The sequence below is a fragment of the Pogona vitticeps genome, chromosome 7, assembly GCF_051106095.1.
Source record: "Pogona vitticeps strain Pit_001003342236 chromosome 7, PviZW2.1, whole genome shotgun sequence".
Lineage (NCBI taxonomy): Eukaryota > Metazoa > Chordata > Lepidosauria > Squamata > Agamidae > Pogona > Pogona vitticeps.
The window spans coordinates 8,492,036-8,519,392 of record NC_135789.1 but is presented as its reverse complement, the minus strand read 5'-3'; the positions used below and the strand labels follow the sequence as shown (position 1 = coordinate 8,519,392).

General features: G+C 50.7%; 1 protein-coding gene across 6 annotated transcripts; it reads left to right on the top strand.

The window, feature by feature from the left end:
• The first annotated feature begins 702 nt into the window (after positions 1-702).
• Positions 703-27,308, top strand: PER3 (period circadian regulator 3). Of its 6 annotated transcripts, none has more exons than XM_072977718.2 (22): positions 705-840; positions 5,716-6,283; positions 7,402-7,541; positions 7,874-7,989; positions 9,375-9,576; positions 10,248-10,296; positions 11,330-11,472; positions 12,581-12,659; positions 13,316-13,422; positions 13,773-13,929; positions 15,321-15,426; positions 15,750-15,878; positions 16,945-17,059; positions 17,491-17,650; positions 18,779-18,885; positions 19,151-19,366; positions 19,951-20,235; positions 20,800-21,464; positions 22,835-23,015; positions 23,391-23,493; positions 24,559-24,709; positions 25,049-27,308. In XM_072977718.2, exons 2-22 carry the CDS (start codon positions 6,033-6,035, stop codon positions 25,181-25,183), a joined length of 3,597 nt encoding a protein of 1,198 aa, XP_072833819.2. In that variant the 5' UTR covers positions 705-840; positions 5,716-6,032; the 3' UTR covers positions 25,184-27,308. The 6 variants fall into 6 exon arrangements, 5 of the variants coding, with proteins under 5 accessions (XP_072833820.2, XP_072833819.2, XP_020655624.3 ...); XM_020799965.3 differs by having other exon boundaries at positions 16,933-17,059; XM_078379078.1 differs by having other exon boundaries at positions 774-808; positions 16,933-17,059.
• Positions 27,309-27,357: the final 49 nt, after the last annotated feature.

The window sequence follows — 27,357 nt, the reverse complement described above, 5'->3', positions numbered from 1 at the left end:
TCTATATATATATATATATATATAGAGAGAGAGAGAGAGAGAGATGGCTAATTCCTCATTCCCCAGGCATTTGAGGGGTTTGCTTTCCACTTTTATTTGCACAGGTGCTTGGGTGCACTTGCTTCTTGGGAGAGGAAGAACGGGAGATAAAGGGCTGGTTAGTCCTCATCAAGCGCCTTTTTCTGCCCGCTTCTCCAATGGAGGCAGAAGTTCAACAGGTGAGGTTTCCACCCTTACGGATGGCAGAATGTCAGGCAAGGATTTTCAGCCCATGAGGGCTGGGTCGGGAGAGGTTCCCATAGAAGAAGAGGAACAGAGCCCGGCCGTGACAGGGAGGCCTCCCTCTTTTCCCTCAACAACACCCCCGGCCTGACAGGAAGGCCTCGCCCGCCTCAAATTAGGCGGGAAAAGACCGCCCCTCTCGTGGCTTGACTGAGCATGCGCGGCACAAACGTCTCCAGACTTCTGGGCGTGCGCAGGAAAAAGGAGCGGGCGGGGTCGTCTCGTTCCTGTTTGGGGAGCCACTCGGGAGGGAGAGAGGGCGTGGCCCAAAGCCCGGCACGGGGCGAGGAACCCGACCTCTCGCGAGCGAGCTCGCGGCCCGCCAATGGGAGCGCCGAGCGCTCCTCGCCGCGTGCCCGCCCCGCCCTCCCTAAGCGTTTACCCTCTTGGCCAATCGCCTCGTCGTGAATGGACCGCTCGGGCCAATCGCCTTCCGGGGGCGGGGCTTCCCTCACGTTGCGCGGCGGTGTGAAAGTGTGAGGGGCTAGAAGAAGCCGGAGGCGGCGCCGGAGGAGGACGATGTCTGGTCAGTTCCGTTCTCGGTCGGTGGGTCTCCGTGTGAGTATGGACCCGGGAGGGGCTCCGAGGGCTGGGAGTTGGCCGGGAGGCGGGTTCATTCGGGGGGCGAATTCTGAGAGGGGGGGCTCCTCCAAGAGTGGGGGATTCTGGGATCTGTAGTCCCTCTCTTTGTGCCCCCCTCACAGCCCTTGGGCATTAGAGTGACTTTTCTCAGCGGGGGTAGGAAAGCCCCCCACCTGCTCCTCGGGCGGACTCTCCCCCAACCATCGCTTCCTCCCCCCCCCCACTATTCTCCCTGCCTCCCTCCCCACCCCAGGGACTGGTACGATCCTCTTTGTATGTTTACTGTTTTTGGCTTTTAAGTATTGGCTTTTAATGACTGTAAGCCGTATTGAGTCCTTTTAAGTAGAATGGTAACAGTAATAATAATTATAATAACAGTAATAATAGATTTGCCACGAAAAATTGGAGGCTGTGGATAGCTGCAACTACAGCAGTAACCCAAATGACTGTATTAGTACAAGTAAAACAAAAATTAGTTAAGGCTGTGAAAATAGGGGATATTTTGAAAGCAAAAGAAGCAGAGGCTCTATATAAGAAAGCAACCATTTGAAATATAAATCAAATAGCTGAAAAAATAGAGTACTACATGGATAACACCTGATTGGAAAGCATGATCATCATTCAACATGGGCATGGCTAAAGCTGCAGACCCCTTAAAAAAGGAAGCAAAGGATTGATTTTTGCTGGGCAATAACAACCCCTCCAACATGATGAACATGATAAAAGATCCAAGGAATTAGTGCTAACAGCAAATGTTGACTCTGCCAAGAAAAAGATGAAACTGGTCACACCTCATCTGTGACTGTCCAAAGATTGCACAGATTACAAATTAGGTATGATAGAGTGGCAAAGTTAGTGCACTGGTCACTATGGCAGCCTCCAAGAACCCCTGGGAGAAGATATCAGAAAATGAGGAAGTCAAGATCTTGTGGGATTTCTGGATCCAAACTTACAGACATCTTGAACATAACACACCAGACATAGTAATAGAACAAAGAAATGTCTGGATCATTGACGTTGCAACTCCAGAGGATGCCAGAGTTGAAAATAAAAAATTGGAGAAACTAACAAAAGTACAGATACCTGACAATCGAAACATCTTGCTTGTGGATGAAAGTGGTCCCCATAGTCATCAGGGCTTTGGGGACAATATCAAGAAACTTCACACAGTACTATAAGCAGTTGCAGATCTCAGAAATCACATCATCAGAACTACAAAAAATGGGAATGTTAGTAACAGCGTACACACTGCTCCAATATTTAACAGATACTTAATTTTTTGGTTAAAACTTATATCTGATATACAATACAACTCAATATTTTTGTAATTCTCATTGACTGTGGCTGGTATATTTGAATAATGGTCCCTAGATTTGGCCATGCCCATGTAGATTTTTGATAATGCAAAAGAAATGGGCTTGCCCTGAACCACTACCTCCTTCTTGACTCTCTGGCATTGAGCTGGCGGTAGCTTTTGGAGGGAGAGCCTCCACTTGGCTTGAGATGGTACCTTGGTTTGAACCCGGGAAAGCCCTGGACCCCAGAGCAGCAGAGCGCCGGAGGGGTGGCGGACAAATGGGAGCAGAGAAAGCAAAAAGCAAGGTTTGCTCCATATCATGTTTTTTTTTTCCTTGAACCAGATACTGGGAAATGCTTGGGGCAGAGTGGTGGACACTGGGAAGAGTCCACCACCTGGAATCTTTTGTTCTGCATGCTGTGCTGAAAAGAGGGTGACCCTCTTTTCCCTTCTCTTTTGCTTTCTGTCCCCCAAGCTTTGCTTTTCCAAGATTTGCAAGCCATCTCGAAGGCTGCATGCGGGCTGCCCCAATGAGATTCGATAATTGACAGGCAAGAGGAATGCATTCTGCTTAGCTGCATCTACTTCTCTAGGATTGGTGTGCTTTTCAATGGGAATCCTTTTTCCACACAGAATGGTGAGGATGTGTGCCTCCTAAAAACAGGCCCGCTCACTCTTTTTCCATTTTGTTCTCTACTTTTCTATAGCCCCCGAGACTACCTTTTCTCTCTCAAATCACTAGTCCTTGCTCAGAATAGTTTTTCACAGCGCTCACCTTCAACAGCTTTATACTGCAAACTGATTTCTTTGGGGAATTTTTTTGTGTGTGCATGCCAACAGCAGGATCTTGCTATATTGGTAGATAAAAGTGTTCTACCATAGATCTGTAGGAAAAAAACAGCAGTCTCTGATGTCAGACCTGTTCTGTCTACCCTTCACAATTCCAACAAGTTTTGCTGTTGATTGGTGAGGAAAAGAGCTTTTTTTCTTCCATAGTTTGAGACTTCCTCAAAAGCCTCTTTCCTTTACTCCATGTTTCAGGAACCAGAAATGGCTAATAGGACATTACTGTCTGTTCCAGGTTCATTCCCACCGCTACACCCAAGTAGTGCACAGTTTGGGAGGGGGCTTTTCGTTGGTTCAGCAAGTGACATAACCTGTATCTTGTTCCAGAACGGGCCATTATGAAAGAGTTGTATACTGTATATACTTACACTAAAGTGTTTTTTTTTCCAGAGTTTCTGATTCCAAGATATGAAAAACTAATGTGGGCACATCACTGATGTGGGTTGGTAAATGGGAGATCTCTGTTGCTACCTTAAAATATAATTGTGATGTTGAGGGGATGCCGTAATGCCTCTGTCTGAAATTGAATTACATCATTTAATGGCAAGATGGTGCTGTTGTAGTCTGCATATTATCTTTTGATGAGCTCACGATTGACAGAGATCTCCGTCTTTTGCCACAAACTTGGTACTTGTTCAACATGTTTACATATGTTTATTGTTGTGCCTGAGCCAGACCCCAGGATACCTTTGGTCCCTCTGTCCTGACCAGAGGTTGAGATTTCTTGACTTGGCTGCACTCCTATGATGTTGTATAGGGTGTCCCCCCCCCACACACACACACACACCTTGTGTTCTGGGATGCCTTTGGAAAAATTGAATTGTATGAAGATCCTTCTGTAGCTTTTGTGGTTGTTATTGTTCCAACTTACCAAGCCCCTGTGAGTTGATCCCTCGTTGACATACTTTGCCAACTAAATCGTGGAGGCTGAGACAGGAGAGAGGCCCCTGTGTGTTCAGTGTTGTTTTGTTCTCTCAAAAGGCCCTGATGTGATCCATGTTTTCTGTCCCTTTGATCCTGTTTGACTGTCCGCTGTGTTAAGCTATAGTTCTTGGTTAACAAGCCAGGCTCTGCCTACGCACCCATCATCCACCATCAGATGCTTTTTTCCCCTTCCAGGTGAGCAAGAAACCCACCCTGAACTGCCTCTCATCATTACATCCACATTAGAAACTGTAGGCGATAGTTGACAGCCAAGCCAGGATTGTAAACCAGCTCAAAAACATGATCAGGCTTCCTGGTCCTTTCAGGGCTTAAAAACAAAGAAGGAGCTGAGTTCTGGTGCCTGAGGTGTTTGTGCGTTTCCTTATAAAGGCAGGGCTTGATTAACCTTCGCTGAATTCGATCATCTGTGAGTCCAGGAACTCAAGTCCGTACTCAAGCATTATTTAAGTCGTCTGCCCTGCCTTGCTCTGAAACCTTGTTTTCCTCTTTTTGGGTTGATGCAATGTTGAGGTTTGAACAGCAGCTGGCAGAAGGCCAAGAAGTAGAATTTCTGGTTATGAGTTAATGAGTAGATGCCTTAAATATTATATAATCGTGAGAAGGGGAGAACATGAGGTGTGCAGAGGTCTTTTAAAAAGCAAGTACTGTATTTGGGTGGATAATCATTTTGTGCCATGGTAGCTGTGCTAGCCCTCTCAGAGTAGCTAGCTGCGACGTTTGCTAATTCTTTCACCTGTTCTGTTTGTGTTAGTCCTGTGGAAGATTTGGCATGCATGTTTACTCTTAATGGAAACGTTTGTGAATGGTGTCTGAGGAACTGCTGTTAATAGGAACTGTGCCATTGCAAGTTTTAGATATAAAACTTTTCAGACCATTCTTTACGGGCTGGAAACTTTCGTCACGATTTACGTTGGCCCCATGTTGTATAATCGAGAGATGATCTGTTCAGAATATCTTCTTGTATGGAAAGATAATCTTTTTTAAAAAACCATTAAATGTGCCATTGAGGCAATTCTGACTTAGGGCAACCCTTTTCAGGGTTTTCTAGGTATAGAGTACTCTGAAATAAATTACTGTTACCTTATTCTGTGGGTGGTCTTGGATGAGGCTACCCACGCTGGCTTTTCTCATAGAAGAGGGGAATTGAACTCCCAAACTCTGGCTCCACAGCTGGGTTCCTAAGTGACTGAACTATCCAGTCAGCGCAGAACTCTTTCCTGTAATATAATTTGTTTTTCACTGTACTGCCTCTCTCTGGATGAGGCTCTTTTATGACTGGAAGGCACCGAAGAGGAGCACTTTGATTGTTGTGAATCTTCAGAAAACTGCATGTTGAGATTATAATAGTCCTGTGTTTGTTTGATTAGAATAGGATGATTTGCTTCAGCTTCATAACAATTTGGCTTCAGTTTTTCATCTCTGCATGTTGTTATCTGGTGGCCAGAGGTATGTGACAAAGGAAACGTAGCTGCATGTGCAAACCTGTTGCATTATGACATCCCAGGAGTGGTTCTGAGGTCTGTACTTTGGTGCTTGGGCCTCACCCTGAATCCACCTAATAAAAGGTTCCTGATTAATCTCAGTGGAGTGCGAGAAGTTTCAGAATGAGCAAAGTGCGTATCGTACGCAATGAAGTATTTCCATCATTTAGGTTGGATATTCCTAATCTCCTTGTAGGTTGCCCACCACCATGGTTTGCTAGGTTGAAAATATTAGCCCTATATCATAATTTACTTGTTGTCTTTCACTGCCCTGTTTGCTAGGTTTTCGTAATATGAGAAGAGGATGAGGTGGGAGAAAGCGCTCCATGCTTTTGATGGCAGTGAAGAAGACTCTGTGGAACCCAGTCCTCAAGTGCGTCTGGAAGCAGAGGACATTTCCTTCAATCAAAAAGGATGAAGTGACTGTTCAAAAGTAGCCATTCCGGGCATGTTTCTTGTCTCCTAAACTGTGATGTTGAAAGGCTGTGATTGATTCATGTGGCTTTCAGTCTGGCCCGGGGAGAAAAGGACCTGAGGTTGACCATGGGCCAAGGGAGGACAATCAGATTCTCCCTGCCGTAGTGCTTCCTCATCCCGCTATGAATGAGGACATGCCCCAGAACGCATTCTCGAACCAGAAGGAAGCTTGGTTGCTGGACCATCTAGGAGAGATTGGGGAACGGGATGGCACCTTCAAAGAAGAGACGGAGATGCTTTGTAACAGAAGCACTGGAAGCAGCTCTAGTGGGACCGAGAAGGAGTGTGGCAGGGGCTGTCCTCATTGCCACGAATCTGACGACAGCTCAGCTGGGAAGTCAGGAGACCGGAATGGATCCCGCAGCAGCCAGAGGTAAGTCACTTCCATTTTCGTTCTCAAACTGAGTCTCAAACGTGGTTAGGGGGTGAACTCAGAGAGCCCTTGGAGCTATTAGCCTGAGTTGCTTCCAGTGATCTGATGACACTCTGCTCTTGTCAGGGCCATCCAGGATTGGACGCGCTTTCTTGGCGTGTGGGTTGTTTTCACTCGACGTCTCCTTCGTCATGTAGACGCACAGCCATTGCTGTGTTTTAGGCCTCCGTGTAAGAACTTAGCTTTGCCATTGAATTGCGTCTGAGCAGCGTTTCAGCTTGCTAGGAGGACTGTTCGAACCTGGGTTCTGCCTTTTGTAGTCTTGACTTTTCCCTCTGGGTGGCCAGAAGGGAATGCTCTGGCCTTTGTCCTAAGGCTGCTCTTGTAGCAAAGGTGCTATTGGAGCACGAGGTGACACCTGTAGGAAGGAACCCCGAGGGGAGGTCCAGACTTGGAAGTTACTCACCACAACTGACATAGCCCTCTGTGACTAGTTAAGCCTACGGCTAACAAGATACGGATAATGGTGTTATATTTCAAAAGTAAAACAATGTATTCAAATGAAGTTATTTTCTATTTACGGTTTAAACTAACCTTTTACAGGCTTTTAAAGGCGCATCAGACAGGAATCCCTCCCCCCCCCCCAGTTTTATGCCCTTCCCTTATTGATTCCATTTTTTTCTGAATTTCTAGTAGTTTTGGAAAAGGTGGTAATTTGTGCAACCGTATCAGGCAAAATCCAAAGAAACAAAACAAAAAAAGACAAAAATGTGTGGCACCTTTAGATTACATTAAAATGTAATGGTAAGTCTTTAAGGTGCCACACCTTTTTGTATCTTTTTGTTTTTGTTTATTTTCTTTGGATTTTGCCTGATAGGGACTTCTAGTTGTCTTTTCTAGGTGCAATCACGCAGTTGGTCTCAAGAGGGAAGCAGAGTCCTTGTTTGGGTCTGTCCTGGAGGGTACTCTTTTGAGATGCCCTGCCCCTACCTGGCAACAGGTGATGCTCCAGTTTTCCTTCCTCGGGGCTGGCAATCCAAGCTTTCTTCTTACTGAATCCCCATGTGTGGGGTGGATTCACTCCTGTGGGTTGTGTTGTTTTTTCCCCTTGATTGAAGGAACCAAAGGAATGAGGAAATGATGATGGTGATCGAGGAGATGAAACGCTATCTTCCAGCTGAGCGAGGGGACTGCTGCAGCAAGCCGAGCACCCTCAGCGCCCTCCAGTATGCCTTGAAATGTGTCTGGCAGGTCCAAAGTACGTAACAGAATAGCATCGGGGGGTTCCTGCCTTTCCCCCACCTGAGAACAGGCTCCTAGGCTTTGTCTGTCTGTCTGCCGCGCTCTAAATGTGCAAGCCTGGAGGCATATTGCACTTTCTGTTAAAATGTAGCTTAATTGTTATTGTACAAAGTCAGAAGTCTGGTGGGTGAGTTAATCCTTGTGCTATACCTGAACTCTTTGCCTTTTATGGACTGATGTGCCTCCAGGAGGTAGGTGACTTCATGAAGGCATGATCCTTTGGTGACCCTTTGGGTGGCCTGAGCTATGTCTGAAGTTGCTCTCTTGTGTCCCTTGTTTTCTAATCAGACAACAGCCAGATTCTTCCCACGTTGAGTGAACCAGGTACCTGTCGGACGGGGACCGCTTTGTACAACTTTGAGGAGCTGGCAGCAGTCGCCTCTGAATATGCCTCCAAGAATACAGTAAGTGACCCAGGCGGCCGCTGGGCATCTCTGCCTCTTCCCAGGTTCAAAAGTGCCATCCAGGGAGAAAAAGGTGGTGTCCACAGCTCTGATTTTATAGAAGGTGTTCTCAGAATGAAACTCCTTTGATGAAAATGGCCAGGCGAGGTCTCTTTTCTCTTCTGCCTTCAGCAATTGCAGGAGGGGGACAGAGAATGCACTCCTCAGGCTTTGATTATTATTTCAACCATGTTATGCAGTATTGAACTTTAGCTTTCAAGAGGTGGTGTCCCTTCAAAGACTGAAAACAGCTTTTTTCTTTTCGTGCACTATAGCCCACTTCATCAGAGATGTTTTGTTCTTTAAGCTGCTTCTGTAGGAAGAGGCAGGCTCTAAGCTGCAGGTGACTCAGCCTGGTGCTTTTTTTGTGACTTTCACCTGTTTTCCCCCCACGTCAGGTTCTCTTTGTCAGTGCCAGGAAGTCAAAGTCAGCTTGGTTTCCACAATGCCCTTGGCAGAGGGTGTTCAAAACCTGTTGTGCTGAACACATTGTGTTTGTAGGCACTGAGAGTTACACACTCTTCTCTTGCCCTTGCGCTTATTCACACCTTCTTAGGAACAGTTAGATCTGCACCTCTAGTCCCTTCTTAAGAGACAGCTTGGAGCCAGGGGAGGTAACAGCATCACTTCCTAGGGTGTTTTCATTTTGGAATGATACAGGGTTGCAAGACTTTCACAGCCTGTTTATTTATTTTCTTTATTCGCTTAAAAATATTTATGGGCTGCCTTTCTCCTGAAGGATGCAAAAGAAACAAAGTTAAAAGCCCAATAACAAATGGTTACAATATTTAAAAAGCCTGACACAAATGTATTAAAACTCAGAAGAAGAACAATATTTAAAACAAGTAAACAACACAATAAAATGCTTCATTTAAAAAAAAACCTGGTGCAAGACAGATGGGCAGAATGCAGCAGAAGCCACATGCACATGTCTGGCTGGGGTGTGTGGGTTTGCAGCTCCCAGGCCCACCCCCTACCTCTAGAAATAGTTTTGTCTTGAAAAAAGGGGAGGGAGGGACGCACACATTAGTACCACCTTTGTGATATCTTAAATCCCACCGGCCCCACCCAGCCCCAAGGCAACACACATCATGTTTAACAGCAGAACATCATCCATTTTTCTAACCCGAAGTGGGCTTCTGGCTGTATATGTGTACCCCACTCAACCCTGAGAGTGAGAAATGGCCCTCCAGACCTGTCCGATTCGCCCACCCTCAGAGGTGAGACTTTACAGGTGGCCGTGAGGTCCTGCTTGGTAAAAGGTTGCTGATCTTCCTCGGTGAGACTGGAGGATCCCACTGCTCTAGCAGGATGGGGGTTGAGTGTTGCGGGCGTCTTTCTTCCAGGACACCATCGTGGTGGTGTTTTCCTTGCTCTCTGGGCAGACGATGCATGTCTCGGAGCAGGCTGCTGGTATCCTGAATTGTAAGAAGAGGTTCCTGGACACCACCCCCTTTGCACAGCTGCTTGCCCCTTGGGACATGGGCATCTTCTACACACGCACCAGCCAGACTCACCTGCCCCTTTGGAACACAGAAGCTCAAACAGGTGAGACGCCTTCTGGGTTTCAGGAGCTGTACGAATAAAACGCATATAAAGCGTGAGGCACTTGGAGGAATTCCTCCCAAGTGCAAGGGTAGCCTGACCTGCTAGTCCACCTGTAGTTCATGAGTTATGGAGGCTTAAACAGTCGCCACTTTGCAGCACCTAAGTGTTGGGCAGGGCTGGCAGGAGACCCAGAAGAAGCATCATCCAGGTGGCAGAGGAGGGCTGTAGGAGTGTTTCTCCCCACTTCCACGGTGCCCAGTGAGGGTCTGTGTTGTATCCTGTTGACTTTGCCCTGTGACGTTGTCTTCTCCAAGATCCAGCAGCCTTTCTCCTTTGTCACTTGCATGGAGAACCCCAGATGCTCGAGCATTTGCTCGCTTGCTTTTGACCTAAGACACATATCTGAGAGAGAGCTGCCTGACTGGCCTTAAAATCTCTTTCTTTGGAAGTTTCTGCAAAATGACATAATCCTGTATCTGCTGCACTTACCTTTCTGTCAGGCAAATTTTTGGGTGGGTTTGCCTTCTAGGGAGAGAAGGGCAGGGGTCAGGTTATCTGCCTTTGTTGATAAGAGCCCTTCCCCAGGGGAGTGGGGACAAGAAAGTGAATCAGATAGAGATGATCTGCTAAGAAGAGAAGGAAAACCTCTCTGTCTTTTCCCCCCATTACAGCATCCGTTTATGAACGCGCACAAGTGAAATCCTTTTTCTGCAGACTCAGGCAAGTATTGCTCAGGCATTCATTGTATCCTGTGGTTGCTGCAAGGTGCCTTTACCAGGGTTTTGTGCTTTGCTGGCATCTAAAGGCAGTGCTTTTCAAAGATAATAGAGATATTCTTTTTAAAAAGCCTTAAAGATTTACATGCACACTAGATTATTTGCAGCTTGATAATTCTACTAGTGTACTTCTGAACCACTGGCTGCAATCCATTCATAATTCACTAGAGGAGGCCCCTTGAATCAAAGAACTTGCAGATGAGTTGACTCACCAAATCTCTGATTCATGGGACTTTCTCTGGTTGAAGTGGATTTCAGCCACTGTCACTTTGTCCATTACCTGTATCCTCAGCTGGCCGTGTATAAATATTCTAATCCTGTAGTCTCTCTCTAATGTTTGAGCAAATGGGCTGGATCCACAGAGGTTCACTTTAAAATATGAGTTAATCTTCCAGCTGGTACCATGTTTTTATTTATTTATTTTTGTCCACTCTGCTTGCACGGACTAATGCAAGTACTTTAAAAACTGCAAACTGGACATTTTAGGAAGTGATCATTAAGGAGATGGTCAGCAGTGACACAGCATACCCCCGCCCCCGTTTAGCTCTGTGGGTAATCAAGGATCGCCGTAAGCACAGGTGCTTATGGTATGCCGCTGGAATAATCTCCGCCGGAGGCTGAGAAGTTTTGCCTCTTAAAAATATGGGGCGCCATTCATCAAGCTTAATTTGAATTGATATTTGGTAAAGATTGATATTTATTAATTTGAAATCATAATTGCATCTTCTTTTGCACCAAAAGAGAGACTTACAGGCAGCTCACAACAAGATATAAGTAAAGAAGGTGCAGAGAAAGGCAGGGAAATATGTTTAAAAAGCGATTAGAAGGACAGGCACCGGGAAAGTTCATCAGCTCCCAGACCCTGTTCCTTAGTATCCAGTTGGTTATCAAAAGTCCACCTGAATCCAGAGTCTTTGCCTATGGCCGCAAGGAGATCACAGTGGGCTGTACCTGACCAGTTGGTGGTTTTGTTGCAGGGGAGGCAAGAACCAAGATCAGGAGAGGCGTTACTACCCCTTTCGGATCACCCCTTATTTGGTCAACGTGTGTGTCTCTAACAACAGCGAGCCAGAATCCTGCTGCCTGGCCCTGGCTGAAAAGATTCACTCTGGATATGAAGGCAAGTTGGGGAGAGATCCTTTCTCTAAAGGAGGGCAGGCTAGAACCCCAGCTTGTTGTGTCCATGACCCACCTTCCGCTGAACATTTCTTCCATTATGTATTAATTAGAATATGGATGTCGTTATGTGCTGTCCTATCATGACAACCCTACGCATCTCCAAAAAGTTGTGTCATTAACAACCTTGCTCAGGTCTGTCAAAATCATGATTGTGACATTTTTAATTGAGTCAAGTCATCTCATGTTCAGTCTTCCTGTCGTCCAGCTGCCTTCAGCTTTTTCTAGCATTATTATCTTATCCAGTGGGTTTTGGCTCTTCGTTGGCCCAAAGTATGACAACCTCAGTTAGATCCTTTCGGCTTCTAGAGGGAACTTGGCCAGGATTTGATCCAGCACCCACTTATTTGGTCTGTGGTTTTCGTAAAGCTCTCCCAACAGCACCTTTCTCTGTCGCAGAGCAGGGCGCAAATAGGAAAAAAGGCAGTCTCCAGCAATTTAAAATATGTGTAACCATTTAAAACACCTTAAACTGATTCTTATGGTTGCAAATACAAATCAGTTTAAATAGTTAAAAACCCTTCATAGGCATACTTGGGAAAGAACCTTGCAGTCTGTGAAGCTCAGATTTTAATGCAAAGAACTGTGTTGAAATCTGGCAATGAAATGAAGTCAGCTTCCTTGCCCAGCAAGCCTACCCAGGTTTGGGGTGATTGTGACTTTTGAGGAGCTGAATTGCACCCAGCTGGACCCCAGGGCACACACACTGTCTTCTAAAGGTGGCCTTTCTTTCAGTTGAGCAGTTGGGAATGCCCCCCCCCCCCAGGGTAGAAATAATCCAGACCTTGTGTTCAGGAACCAAAGAATGATGAAGCCAGGGCATAGGTGGCCGTCGGTGGATTTTGTCCCCTTAGGAGTCTCTTCCCTGCTCCAATCGCTGACCCAAACCCGGGAGGATTACAGGAGAGAAGGGTTCCAAGAAGCGTTCCGTAATGTATGACTTCGCTTCAGCAAGAAAAGTGCAGTCCCTTTGCTGAGTGTGAGTGAATCTTGACTCTGTGGATTTTACTCCGTTTGTGTCTTTCCCCTCCCTTCCTCTTTTTTTTCCTTAGCTCCTCGGATTCCTCTAGAAAAAAGGATCTTCACCACGATGCACAGCCCAAGCTGTGTCTTCCTGGAGACAGATGACAGGTGAGGCGGTTGGCCTCCCTCTGAGGGGTGTGATTGGGAGAAGGAATGTCTTTGGGGAGATTCACCTGGTTACGTAGGGTACGGAGAGTAGCCCAAGAGTGTGAGGTCTGGGAAGAATCTGAACTCAAAGGAAGGTTGGCAGATGGTTTTGACAGGAGCAGCCTTGTTGGGGAGAACAGAGCCTCCCAAAGCCCAGCCTTTATCAACACAGTTTTCGGCTTTTCACAGTTAATCAAGAAGGAAAAGGACAAGCCCTTTGATATCTCAGGGGCTTATGTCTCTGGCTGCAGAGCCAGAAGTTGGGAGTTCGATTCCTCTCTTGTGCCTCCTTGACGGGCTGGAGACGATGATCTCACAGGGTCCCTTCCAGTTCTGCAGTGAGAAAAAGAATTTGGTGGCCTAGGGAAGGGTCATGAAGTCAGTGTCCATCCACGTAGCCACCTAATCTGTGGGGCTCATCCAATTGCAGGTGGTCCCGCCTGGCCTGTTTCAATGAGAACTGCAAATGGCCAGTTCCTCCCACAGTCCCAAGACCACCCTGTTCATTTCTTCCTTTGAACGACACCTCAAGGGCCACTGGGCTTTTTGTAACACAACAGCAGAGCTGTCTGGTCAGGAAATGCGTGTAAATGCACCGCCGCTTCTCTCGGTTTCAGAGCGGTGCCCCTGCTGGGATACCTTCCCCAGGACTTGATCGGTACCTCCATCTTGATGTATCTTCACCCGGACGACCAGCCTCTCATGGTGGCGGTTCACCGCAAGGGTAAGCCGGAGTCGCCGCTGAACTGGAGGGATTGCATCCTCAAGGGTTGCTCTCAGCGGACGAGCGGTGCTCCTCTGGCGGGCTTGGTCAGGAAGGCCCCTAGGTAAGAGCACCGGCCCAGTGGCCGTGGAGGCTGACAGCACCTGCTGGAAGGGAGACGGCCACTGGGCACAGCCTGTTCTTGCACCAACTTGCTGCCTCCCTTTGTGGCAGTTCTCTGGCGGACTTCTCAGGCTGGCAGAACTTGGCATCTGGTCTCCCTGTTCGTTCCCATGGAGCGGAGTGAGACCTTCGTATGCTTTCTCTCCATCCCAGCAATCTCCCCCCCCCCTCCTTTGCTTCTCTTGCAGTCCTGCGGTTTGCTGGCCAGGCTCCCTTTGAACACTCCCCCATCCGGTTTTGTACTCAGAACGGGGACTATGTGGTTTTGGACACCAGCTGGTCCAGTTTTGTCAATCCTTGGAGCCGGAAGATCGCCTTCATCATTGGTCGGCACAAAGTCAGAACGTAAGTTAAGATCACAAAGCCAGGAAGTAAGTAACCTTGAATTCAGGGAAGCTTAATCTGGAATAATTCAAGTTTAAGCCCTTGGCTAACAGTCAAAGAGAATGCCTTTGAAACAGAATATGGGAGAATCACTACACCTGCGTACCTTTCAAGAATGTGTCTTTCTCATCCAGTGGGGGAAAAACATGCACATTTTTCAGCTGTTAATGTACTGACGGGCTGTGTTCATTCTGTGCCTGACTGCTGATTATCTGCCTGCAGCAGCGAGACGGAATCAGATCATTCCTCATGGAAGCTATTGGAGGAGGAAATAAATTACCTTTCTCCAGGCTGTGAAGGAAAATGTGCACACACCCAAGAAAATGGAGTCCGTTGGGAATTCTGATTTAAAAACAAGTAGCACCTAGCAGAGTTGTTCTGACACCTGCCCACACCCAAGCAGGGAAGCTCTCTGACCCAGCCTAGAAATGACACCTGAAAAGTCAAATTTGTGCTCTCTGAGCATCATGCTTTCATGAATTTAATGTTTAACATACAACGGAACCCTTTGGGAAGGAAAACAGTCTTTGTTTCTTCATCTTTCTAATTTAAATTGAATGTCTTACTTGCCAAGTGAAGAGCTTATTTGTCAATTTGTCACACTTTCTCGTACAGTAGTTCTGTGGTGATGCCAGAGAACAGCAGTCTATATACGTTATATTGGAACTTCAGTAAAATATCCATGGGGCGGAGGGGAAGGGAGGAGAGCTGGCGGGGAGAGAGAGAGACAATTAAAAATGGAGGCATGAAGATCAGATTGTGAGTTAAAACCTCCCTACAGCCCTGAATTACGTAATTAGAGATCTCTTCTGATTCCCTGATATAATATGTTGCTCTTATGATAGTCTGGCTTGTAAGAGGTAACTGTTAGCTTTCTTAGCTCAGCTATAATTTGTAAGCTCTGACTCTAGACATTTCCCTAGCTCTGTTTCCCCTCTGATTGACACCTTCTGCAGAAAAATTAAGCCAGCGTGGTGTGGTGGATAGAGCGCCGGACTACGACTTTTAGAGACTTGGGCTCAAATTCTTACTTGGCCATGGAAACTCCCGGGAGGGGAGGAGGGCATGACTCTTTGGAAACTCGACTCGGGACCCCCACAAGTTGGAAGTGAGCCGGCAGCGCCTCACAACAGACGAAAGAATCCAGTTTAGGAGGAGGACTCTTTCACTCTCGCCAAGCTGTGCTGCTCTGTTACACCTTTGGGGAGCCAGAGTTCTGAATTGCACCTCAAAGCTGTGGAGCTGATTGTCTTCCTCAGAGAGACCTGTGCTTGCCTTTGATCCTTTCATGCAGACCTTTAAAAAAAATCTGGCTCCGGTGTGATGCTTTTGTTTCCCTGAATGCTTTCCAGGAGCCCTTTGAACGAGGATGTATTTGCAGCCAGGAGCAGAGGGAGAAGCCCAGTGGACAAAGAGGTCTGGGAGCTGCAAGGACAGATCTATAAGATGCTTCTGCAGGTAGGGAGACAGTGCAGAAAAGCCTGGCCGTCCTGGGAATAGAGGTGATCGTAAGCTGCTTTTGCCTGTCTGCTTCCAGAGGGGTCGCTGTGTTACTTTGCGGTTAGCAAACCAAGAAGCAGTCTTGTACCACCCTGAAGATGACTAGGTTTTACCTGGAATCCATTTCCATGGATCATTGGTTCCGTTGTCATACTGCTCTTAACAGTAGCCATCCCTTCCTGTGCCCACTTGTTTGTAGATGCAGGGCCGTGCAGCCAGCCAGCAAGGCCGTCTTCCTTCCCCCACCACTGACCTCTGAAAATCTTCTGCACCTTTTGCAGCCGATCCATAGCCACGGTTCTAGCGGTTACGGAAGCCTCGTCAGCAATGCCTCCTACGAACATTACATCAGTGTCGCCTCCTCCAGTGACTCCAACGGACATGGCGTGGAGGAGCTGCCTAGGGAACCGGTAAGTCTCTCCTTGCTGCTGGTCAAAACAGAAGTGCCACTCTGGCAAGAGACCTGTGCCATGTGAAATGATAGAAAACCTTGGGTGCATCGTTATGTTAATTAGCAAGGAGGAGGAAGACGGCAGAAATGGATCCAAAGGTTTTTGTCTGTTCAGAAATTTGCCTAGAGGAAGCCATTATTTACAGTAGATACAGGGAAGCAAATGATAGATATCTGTAGAGTCATGGAGTTGGAAGGGGCCCATAAGGCCATCAAGTTAAACCCCAGTTCAGTGCAGGAGTCCAAATCAAAAAAGATCTGTCTGCTGTGGTTGTTCAATTTTCTCTTGAATGCCTCCAGCATTGGAGTACTCACCATCTCTTGAGATCGCTGGTTCCATTGTCATACTGCTCTAACAGTTAAGAAGTTTTTCCTGATATTCAACCGAAATCTGGCTTCCTGTACCTTGAGCCCATTATGACGTGTCCTGCACTCTGGGATGATCGAGAACAGATCCTGCCCCTCCTCTGCATGACTGCCTTCCAAGGATTTGAAAATTGCTATCGTATCTCCCCTCAGCCTTCTTTTCTCAAGGCTTAAACATGCCCATTTCTTACAGTCTTTCCTCCTGGGGCTTGGTTTCCAGTCACCTGATCCTCCTTGTAGCCCTCTTCTGAACTTGCTCCAGTTTGTTGGCAACCCTTCTTAAAAGTGTGGTGTCAAGAACTGGACACATGACTCCAGATGAAGCCTCACCTGTGACCCGTCGAGCCAAACGACTAGGTCCCAGGATTTGGAGACTATAACTTCTACAACAATTCCAAGGTCCTTTTTATTCAAAGTATTACCCAGTGCAGGCCCCTCTCTAGATGCTTCACAAAGGCCAGCTTCCTACCCTCAGAGGACATGCTCGGATCCCCCATGATCCCTTTGGAGAGGGGTCCTGTCAGGACTTAGCTCAGTGCTGGCATAAAGCCCAGGTGGGTGGGCAGGAGCTCTGCCACCGGCCCTTCACAGAGCAGGTGAGCCAGCGCCTTGCCTGTTCCTGTGACACCTCCTCTCTCTTTCCGCAGGTGACACTCCAGCAGGTCTTTGTGGACATCAGCCGGCTGAAGCACATGGGCCAGCAGCTGTACATCGAATCGCACAGCCAGAGGCCGGACAGAAGCAGCAGAGCTCCCAGCGAAGAGCTGCCCAGAGGTGGGTTCTTGCAGACCTGATTTTGGGGAGTGGGGGATTGAGAGGGAATGCCCCCCCCCGCCTCTAGAGGGCTGCAAGGACAAATCTTTGGCTGGTCCTAGGCATGGACAAGTCTTGCCATGAGTGCAGGCACCTACAAGCCAGGCAGTGGTTAAAGCTGCTGGGGGGCTGCGGAAGGAATTGCACCCCCCTTGGGGAGACACTGGGGAATGCGGTGGTCCGTGGGCTGCAGGGAAGGAGGAGTAGGGGCAGAAGCACCGGGGACTCCTGCAGAGGTTGGTCTCGGGTGGCTCTTGCAGTTGAGACCTACAAGGAGGTGAGGGCGGGATTGCCTTGTGGAAGTCTCACCGTGCCATCTGGAGGCTGGAACTGTGAGTATTTGGGGCTGCTGCTTGATCATCAGGTAACTGCTTTCCCTTGACGGCATGCAGGTAAGGAGTCCACGGCCCTGCGGTTGCCGGACCCTGCCACTGGCCCTCAACACCACCGCAGCAGCAGCAGAGGGCTCCCCACAGCCTCCAGCAAGGACTGGAGGAGCCCCCATGGCCTCCTGTCTTACCAGCAGATTAACAGCATGGACAGCATTATCAGGTAAGAAGGGGCAGGGCCAGGGTCATCATGGTATTCCAGCATCCTGGCCTTTGAGTTCCCACGTGCTTGCTCAGACAGCCTTTTCCTCCATATGTCTTGAGAGTCAGTAGAAGCGTGGAGAGAGCACAACTCAGACTGAAGGGAAACCAAGGCACAGGCACGTCAATCCGTTTCATCCATGCTGAAGGCTTTCAAGAGAAAACAGGACAGCCCTCTGTCCGATCTGCTTTGATTTGGATTCCTTCCTTGAGCAGGGGGTTGGACTTGATGGCCGTAGAGGCCCCTCTGAACTCTGTGGTTCCAGGATTCTGTGGTTTCTTACAAGGGGAGAAACTTGTCCCTCCTCTTTATCTCAGTAAACAGAAACTAAGCCTCGGCAATATTAAACCTGCCAGTCGTCAAAGTCTTGCTCCATGGTGGTGGTGGGGAAGCCTGCCACCCAGACCCAGGCTGGCTACAGATTCATGCTTGGCTAGTGAAAGGGAATCCTTCCAGACTCCGGAATATTCAGAACAGGTATGATGGGATTTTAGCCTTCCAATGTTAGCCACGTGGAAGTCATTCATGCGCTGGTGCAACAGGAAGAACAGGCAGGCTAGGAAAGCCTCTGAAGTCCTTTCAAGCGGCTACTGGCGCGGGACTTGCAATGAGCAAATGAGAAAGAGGCCAGGGTCAGCCCTAGAATCAGCTGGGAAGTTTGGACAGTGGATCGGATCAGGATTTTTCTCTCTTCTCTTTCTAATTGGAATCAAAGGGCTTCCCACTGGGATTGATCCTGACTCTTTAGATGTGCGTCAGTGAGGCTGGGAGAGACTCCAGAGTGACACGACCTTTCTGCAGTTCTGCCTGCGATAGCATAGTGAGAGGCAACAGCTTGCCTCATGCAAGTCTAGGAGGTTTAATGTCTTTCTCTCTGACGGATCCTGCGATCTCTCACCATTCCCGAGGGAGCCGGGGAAGGTAGTTTCTCTGTTGTCCGTGGAGGCTACTCCTACGGGAAGCCTCTCTCACGAGCATCATCCAGCAGAAGTGGCCTAGTGAGGTTTTTCAGTTGCCTTTCAGCCACCGCTCTGGGGACTTTGGGGTGTGGGCCAGACGATGGACAAAAGGGTTTCTGCTTTCCTGCAGATACCTCGAGGGCTGCAACATCCCTGCGCTCAAAAGGAAGTGTGAATCCTCGGCCGATGCATCTTCCTCTTCCGACGAGGACAAGCAAGAAGGGCCAGCCTCGGAAGGTAAGAGGCATCGCTGAAACGTGGCACCTCCTTGGCTTTAGGGCTTCTGTTCTGCGCAGGGGCGTTCATCGCTGCTGCCTCTCCTGCACCCCTACTCTCTCTGGTGCTTCAGTGACTTTCTTTCCTGGTCAGGGGGTGGGGGGTTGCTTTCCCCAGTCCTGGCTGACTGCCGGGCTTGTCTGACGGAAGACCCCCTCCGTCTTTTGGATAACGCTGCCCTCTTCTCTGTCTCTGCCATTACGGCTGGCCCTCTTTGTTCCACCAGGACCTTCAGGATCGGGCTCCACTGCCACTGCTGGCCAACCTGCTGCAGTGGGTGGGTCGGAAGAGGAGGAGGTGCCACCGCCGCAGGTGCCGGCCACGGCATTACGCCCCCCGATGGCTGACCTGGCCCTGGCGGGCAAGGCTCTGAGCATGGCGTCCGTGACCAGCCAGTGCAGCTACAGCAGCACCCTCGTCCATTTCCCTCATCCGGAGTCAGGTGGGTCCCCCCTCAGCCCGGGAACGGCTCCTTCCCAAACCCAGCACCCTCTTCTGGTCTGTCCCCAATGAGCGCCTGTTTCTTGCACAAATCCCACCAGGTCCAAACACCCAGCCTTGGAGCGGAGTTGGCCGTTTTGGCCTGGGCGAGCACCCGAGATTCCCCATCCGAACCACAGCCTGCCCCGGCCTCCAGCCTTCCTTTTTAAGCCTGGCCGTGCAAGACAAAGCGGAGCAGTCGGTGCCAGCTGAGGTGGCGGGGTCCTCTTGGCCGAGCTCTGTGGAGACGGATCCAGCCACGTGCATTCTGTAGAGGATGCATGCAAGATCTCCTTCATGGGCACAGGAAGATCCTTGATACGCTGGGGCAGAGAGGGCATTCGGTGCCGAAATCTCCCTTCTCCTCTCTCCTCCCTTCACCCAGGACACTGTTGTTGGTTCAGAAGCTGCCTGGATGTTTTTTGTGGGTTCTAGGCATCCCTTTTAACCAGGCTGGCTTCTCAGTGAATGGTGGGCTACCCTGGAGCTAGCCCCGGCTTCCACTGACTCATCAGAGGGCCTCCTTCCCTTCCTTTCCTCTTGCAGAGGCCACAGCGCTAGAAGAAGTGCTCCTGCAAGGCGAGGCCACCGACCTCTCTCCAGCCCACGCTCCAGGTGGTGCTGCCGCCACCTCCCCTGCCACCTTTGCCACCACCCTGGAGGAACCCCCCCGGCAAGTGGGGCTGACCAAGGAGGTCTTGTCAGCTCACACACAGAAGGAGGAGCAGAACTATGTGGACCAGTTCCACCAGAGGCTGCTGCTGCCACCGTACCACTCGTACTTCGAGCACGGAGGGGCTGGGAGCAACCCAGCTCCTTCCCAGGACCAAGGTAGGCGCCTGCCAGCCGAGGTGACCCCTGAGGGGGGGGCCTCCGCTCTTAGTCGGATCGCTCAGCCTGTCGGTCTTTCTCAGCCCACCTGGGACCTTTTCTGCAAAGAGGGAAGAAACACTTCCAGGGCACACTCGAGGGGGGGGGGGATATTCGTTGCACCCAGAGAGCAGGTGGCCATCAGTCCAGGACAGCTAGCTTGGCTTACCAGTAAGCACCAGTGAAGACCACTTGCACAGAAAGAAGGGACAATAGTGATGAGGTCAGAGTGTGTCTGGAAACGGAGTTTCTGCTGAGGGAGGAAGCACGCAAGGCCCTCGCCAGATCAATAGGAGTAGAAAGGCTGGCGAAATGAAACAGGGAGGCCAGTGAAAACTTGGTGGAGCTATTTCAGGTGGGTGGAGGAGAGTGAAGGAACGTTCCTCCTGCTTTAAATCTGCCTGAGGATGATGTCGGTGAAAGGGAAACAGAGGCCTTTGGAAACCGAAGGAGTGTCAAAGGGACCTTCCTCAGCCTTCTCTCTGCTGCTTCACGGCCTGATGGGGCTTTGCATCTTGTTTCTAGGAGATTTCCCAGGAAGCTGGTACAACCGCAGCGCACCAGGGAAATTCGGGCACCAGAGGTCCCCGGCGTCTTCAAAGAGCAGCTGTCTTGGTAGCAAAGCCGTCTGCCAGAAACGGGGCGCTGTTCCAGCACCCCCATCCTGGTTCCCCCCTGAAGGATCCCCCCCAGGCCCTTCGGGCCAAAGTTTTCCTGCCCCCACTTCGGCGGCCCCTTGTTTTCCCTTGGACTCCCCAGGAGGGAGCCAGGCCTTCCCTTGGGCAGCCCCTGCCGTTCCTTCATCCCTGCCCTCCATTGTCCCAGCCCTCCCTTTCCCATCTGCAGGCCACCTTGTGGCTGTGTTTGTCCACCCCGTCCCGGGAGGCACCCTGTTTCCTCAGGCCTTTCCCCCGGGGCAGCCACAACCCTGCTTGTCCCCTGCCTTCCCCTGCCCCACCGGGCCCCTCGCCCCCCTTGCTGTCAGGTCTGTCCCTGACCCCCAGAGGGCCACAGAGCCCGTCCCCTTGCCTCCTGCACCCGTCTTGCCCAAAGAGGAGCCGCCTCCCCTTTTGAGCCAGTCGCGCAGCAGCTCCCCGCTGCAGTTGAACCTCCTCCAGGAAGAGCTGCCTAAAACGCCGGAACCCCCCAGCAAAGCCCCGGCCAAGGCGGGCACAGGAGACGCCCAGCCGGTAAGCTCCAGCCGCGTTTACTCCAAAGGGGGTGGGGGTGGGGCTAGCCTGGCAAAGGTCGGCCCCGCCTGCTATTGAGCAGCAGGGCCACAGATGTGGCAGAACGAGGGTGGGGAGCCACTGCCCTGTCCACGTGGCGAGAGGTTTTTCCTTGGGGTTATTTTTGAGGACTCTGGAGGGTGGGCTGGCTGGGGCGACCTTGACTTCTCTCTTTCTCCCATCGTGCGGCTTGTGCCTATCAGGGCTTTCCTTCTGTGGATGGCGTGGTCGTCCCCGGGCTTTCAGGGGGGGATCTTTCCTTTTGAACTTGTCTCCTTCCACACCCCCTCCTCCTCTTCCGTGGGTCCATCAGCCTCTTTGAGGGGAAGGTGCCGTTCTAACTCCTCCCTCTGTCTCCCAGGGATGCAGCTGAGGAGCGAAGATCAGGGTGCTGCGTTGGGTCGGTTTCCGTTCATGGGCATAGACAGAGCCTCCTTCCAGCGTCCACTGGGTATTCACAGGTGGGACCCTCAGCTGTGCAGCCACGGAGACCCTGCTGACTCGTCCGGACCCCTGTTCGGCTGGGGAAGCTGAATGTCTTGAGGGGTCAGGGGTCGTGGTCAAGGCCAACCCCAAACAGGTTGCCTAGGGAGCCAAGACCCCCCGGCGTCGCCTCCCTTGTGCATCTTCTGCTCCACTGGGGCAGTCCAAGGAGATCCTCCTACTTAAGGACGTCAGAAGCTGCCGGTGGAGTCTAGATCAGCCCCTTTGTCTGCTTGTCTAGATGAGGGCTGCCAACTTGCTTTTACTGTCACCGCCACCCCCTGTGGCCCATTCAAAGTGCAAGAGTCACCCCTGACACAAAGAGTTCCACTCCTGAGAATCTGGCCATTGTGGTACAAAAGATCAGTGGACCCATTAAAGCCAACGTGAAACTGTTTAGAAGCTGTTGGCTTAATTTTGGTTTCAGCAAACCCGCTCTCCTTTTGTACAGCAGTCCCCGGATCTCCCAAGTCCCAGGAAGGATCCTTTCCTCGCTGGCGATGCCCCGTGTTGCCTTCAGTCTGGGATCCCACCAGGCCTAGGCCCACTTTGTTTCCAAAACCATTTGAGGTCGCCACTGTGGTATTTTAGTGGCTGGTCTTTGGTGGCAGGAGCCGATCCTAGACCTGACTGCATGCTTTGACTTCTAGGAACTCAGCACCTTCTTGGGGGGGGGGGGGGAGAAGGTTTCCTGGAACGTTTAACTTTCAGAAGAGCAAGCCATGAGGATGGCTGGGACTTCCAGTCCTCGCATCGCACTACCTACCAAAGGCGCAACTGTTCCCGGTTCACCAGCGTAACGATGGTCGCTTTCGCTGGGGGGTGGCTTTGTCTCTTTTTCTCTGCAGGAGGAGGAAGAGGGAGAAGACGGCAGCCATCACGACGGCCACTCCGTTTCCAGTGAGTTGTTTGACCTGCTGATGCTGGAGGACTCTCAGTCAGGAACAGGCTCAGCCACCTCGGGCAGTGGATCTGCCAGGTCCGTTTCGTTGGCCTCGGCTTCCAATGGGACTTCGGGCTGCGGCACAGGTAGGAACAGCAGCCAGGTGGCGCGAGCTCCTTGAAGTGGGCTCCTTGCCTTCCATGAGGACAAGAGGGATTTTTCAGCGACCAGCAACATCTGGGAGGGGGGGCACAGCGACAGCCATACAATCACGCATGTGCTGTGCACCTCCAGGGTCCCTTCTCCGTTCAAGGCCTGACGGTGAGCAAGGCAAATAGCTCAAGGGCCCAGAAGGAGGGGATGGGGTGAGGGTTAGGGGCCCCCAGCGTGGAACCAGAAAGCTTGGGGTGGGTTTCCTTGGAAAGAGCAAGCCCACCAAGAGCAAGGGCCCAGCAGGCAGCAGCCCCTTCTGCCCAGTCGTTGGCGTTCTGGCCACTCACCCGCCATGTCTCCCCTGGCAGGGAGCAGGAACAGCAGCACGTATTTCACCAGCAGCGACTCCTCTGAGGTCTCCAAGAGAGGAAGAAGGCAGGAAGAGGAAAAGGGACCGTCTTGGCCAGCCAGGTTGGTGCTGGCGACTTCGAATGATAAGAGAGCGGGGAAGACCTTCTCTCTGAACTGTAGTGGCTCTGCTTGTCCTGTGAGAAACTGGAGAGGGTTTTTCTCACCCTGGAGACGTGTGGCTGATCTGACCACCCTTAATGGGGTTCCATCCGTGACTTCCAGCCTAGAGGAAGTTTGGGGCCATCAAGGCAGCTTCCTGTGGTCCTCTTTGCGTGTGGGAGCTGAAGTGTACATGGCAGGAACTGCGCATGTGCCAAATGCATGGCTCAAAATAATTCCCACCCAACCCCCATGTTGATCATGGGCAAGGAAGGGAGGACAGAGGACTTGGGAGGCCTGTGAGCATGAATAAGGAAGGAAAGAACTACCTGGCAGCTGAAGAGGCCCATTTCCCCCACTGGCTTGGTGAATAGCAAGCAAAAATGGCCATGGATACTATGGGGATAGATCGACATTGAAGACCAGATTTAGCTGCTCCAGGTGAACAAGCAGGCCTTAGTCCGTAGTGCCACCTGCAGCTCCTCTTGGGGAACAAGCCAAGTGGGCTGATCTGTCCTGGCCCAGAGAGAGAGAAAGGCCAAGGGAAAGCCCCCAACATTTCTGCGTTGCTTCAAAGCCATTGCTTCATACTTACAGGAAAATGTGTGTGACTAATCCTGCCCCCCTTTCCATTATGAGAGCCAGCATGATCTCGTGGACGGAGTGACAGATTAGGACTCAGAAGACTTATGTCCACGTCCTCTCTTAGCCGTGGAAACTCATAGGGAGGGAGGGGTTAGTAACACTGCTCTTTAAATGTCTCACATTCCTGGAAAATCCTATTAGGGTCGCTATAAGTGGGTTAACCCTTCATGACAGAACATAGGAGCCCACCTTATAGAGGGAAGGGCCACGTTGGAACAGAAGGGGGGATGAGATGAGGATTATGCCGAAGTGGCCCTCTGACCCTTTCCTCTGCAAAGTTCAGAGCCCTGTGGCTTTCGATTCCGTGGGAGATGGTGGGTTGGAAAGGTGGTCTGCCTTTGCTTGCCACTTTGGTGTGGAGCCGCTTTCTGTGTTCCGCAGGAGGAAAGAGGAGGTGCTGAGAGAGGACCTGGCTCGGCTGGCTGCCATGGAGAAGCATCAGCCACGGTTCTCCGAAGAGCAGAAGCAGGAGCTGGCCAAAGTGCACCCCTGGATTCTCACCCAGACTCTCCCGCAAGAAATCAACACCCGGGTGAGCAAGAGCCCGGAGGCCTGCGAGTGCTGGTGGCGTGGGAAAGCCAGGGAAGGAGGGGGCTGATCCAAGGGAGGGGGTGGGTGTTATAACGAGGAAGCCTCTCCAGCCCCATTGGGGGGGGGGGCAGAAAGGTCAAGGAAGGCTTCTGCCATAATGCACTTGTCTTTTCTGGAAGCTGCCACGGCGGGGGGGGGGGTGTCCTTTTTAGGAGCCATCCCAACCCCTCGGCCTGCCCTGGTGGGGCTGTTGTGGCAAACGAGATGCTCACCTGGGCTGGGCTCGTGGCTTGGGTGGTTCTGCGCAAGTGGCCCCTGATCACCTCCTTCCCTTTCCTAGGGCTGCACCACGTGCGACGGTGGGAACACCAGCGACGAGGCTGCAGCCCTGGAGGACGGAACCCCACCTGAGGAGGATGGAGAGGACCGCCACCTTCGTGGGCCGTTGCAGCTGCCCCCCCAGGCGTGGTCCTAACACTTTGAGCTTTTTTATACCCCACTGGTCTTTCCCTCGTGCTCCATGAAGCCTTGGACCCAAAGCCTATACCCTTTCCTCCCCCCCCCCATCTGAAACAGAGGCACTTAGTACTGGTCCCGGTTTGCAACATGGGCTCTCTGCAACGTGGGCCATGGATGATACCAGATCCATCCCAGAGGACTCCCTGGGCCACCTTTCTTAGGCTCAGCCTTTGCCTTCCCATCCCAGCTGAGTCTGGATTCTTGGGCAGAAATGACCCTTCCTGCAGGGCACGTCAGGACCAAGCAGCCCACGTGGTTCCTTTCCTGCCAACCACAGCCAGGGACACGGTGCCACGGTGCTTAGCCTCTGGACTCCACCGCTGCCTTGTCTGCCAGGGAACCCAGTTGACCAGCCCCAGGGTTTTGGATTGGCTCCCCGATGCACAACAACTTCGCTTTCGGTGAAGATCCTTCCCCTCCTGCAACCTCTGCCACTCGCAGGACCTTGGGGGGAGGGAATCTCCACTTGTGAACAAAGGTCTGCTTTTCTTTTTTTAAAAAAATATAAGTTTCTCTGTGTACCCGGACAAAGGGAAGGCTTGCCCGGGCAGTCCGTTCCGCAGCATGCCTTGTGTGTGTCTTTTCTGACCACCACCTAGTTTGTCCCAGCGAGTTCTCTTCATCAGGAAAAGGTGGATTTGCTCGCACACCCGCCGTCCCTTTCCAGTTCTGCAAGTGAAGTCTGCGGTGGGGATGATGCAGGTCCTCTTTTTAGCATAAATTGATTCTCAACAGTTCATGGCCACACGCCAAAAGAGGTAACACCTGCAAGAATCTCATTGATGGGGAAAGGAACCTCTTAACGTTGAAAATAGGACAGCCGCCTTCCTTGGAAGCCTTCAAGTTAGCCTGTGTCCAACCCCCTGTGAGGACTGAGTGGGGCCCTTCTCTTTCCCTGATATCAGGAAAGACATTGGTGGAAAGACAGGCGCCTCCCTCCCTCAAGAGGACCACGTGGGTGATCTGGCTCTGCTGGTACCTTGTTGGGAGGGGGGTGTCGCTGGCGTAGTGGTTCTGTAGGAAGGCCTGAGTGCCAGTTGCCCTCTTTGTAGGGTTCACTTCCCCTATTAAAAGTGTTTGGCTAAAATCTCCCGATCCTGGAGGCTCATTCTTGCCGTGCTTTTTAAACGCTGATCCCGCTGCTGCGTCTCGGCTGTGCCTGGCTTCCTGCTCTGCCGCACAGAAGCGGCCGGAGGGTGTAATGCCCAGTGGCACCGTGCCCCTTTCACTGATCTCTCCATGTTCTGGACTGTGGCTTGTGAGATACTTCTTCACACGTGGATTGTTCTTGGCCTTGAATAAGCTTCCTTGTGCAAAATGGAAGAAGGAAACTGGGAGTATTCATAGGGCAGGAGAGGCCCACCTTGGCATTCCCGCAGTGAAACCCCAATGCACAAATAGGCTGCACCCATTTTGCAGAAAGCTAGAACTTTCCCCCAGATACAGGCTCCCAGAAGGATTGCGGGGGGGGGGGGGAGAGAAAGGTCTGCCCCTCCCATGTTGCCTCCTTTGTTTTTGTAACATTGTCTTGCAAAACGCGGTTCCCCATTGGAATGCATTTAAATCTATTGTGTTCCAGTGGGGAAAAATCGTCTTGTGAAAATTGTCCATTGGAAACCATCGTCTTGCGAAGCGCAACATCGATCGCAAAAAACTAATTGTCTTGCAGATTAATCGTCCCATGAGGCAATCGTCTTGTGAGGCACCGCTGTATTCTGTGATTCTGAAAGGTGGCCTGTTGTGTATGAAGGAGAGATGTGTGTTTCTGTTGTGTAGCGGAGTGCCTGCTTCACGGTCTAGCCATGAAATATGTTCTTCCTCCCCCAGCCTTGTCTGCCGTTATCCCTTCAAACCCACATTTTTCTATCTTGCTTCAGAAACACAATGTGCATCTGCTACTTAGGCTTTCATCTTGAGTGGTTATTAATGACTTGTGATGGTCGGTCAGTAATAGGTCAGAAGACCAAAGCAGGGCAGTGACTGGAGGGAGGTGGCCTGAAAAATCAGAAAAGAACCTGTCTCTTTGAGTGAGAAGGTGCAAGCAAGGTCAAGTTACAGAAGCATTAAAAGTATGAACAGTTTCATGATGTCATGTATATTTGTGAAAGCATCAGGCATTCCCTCTTGATT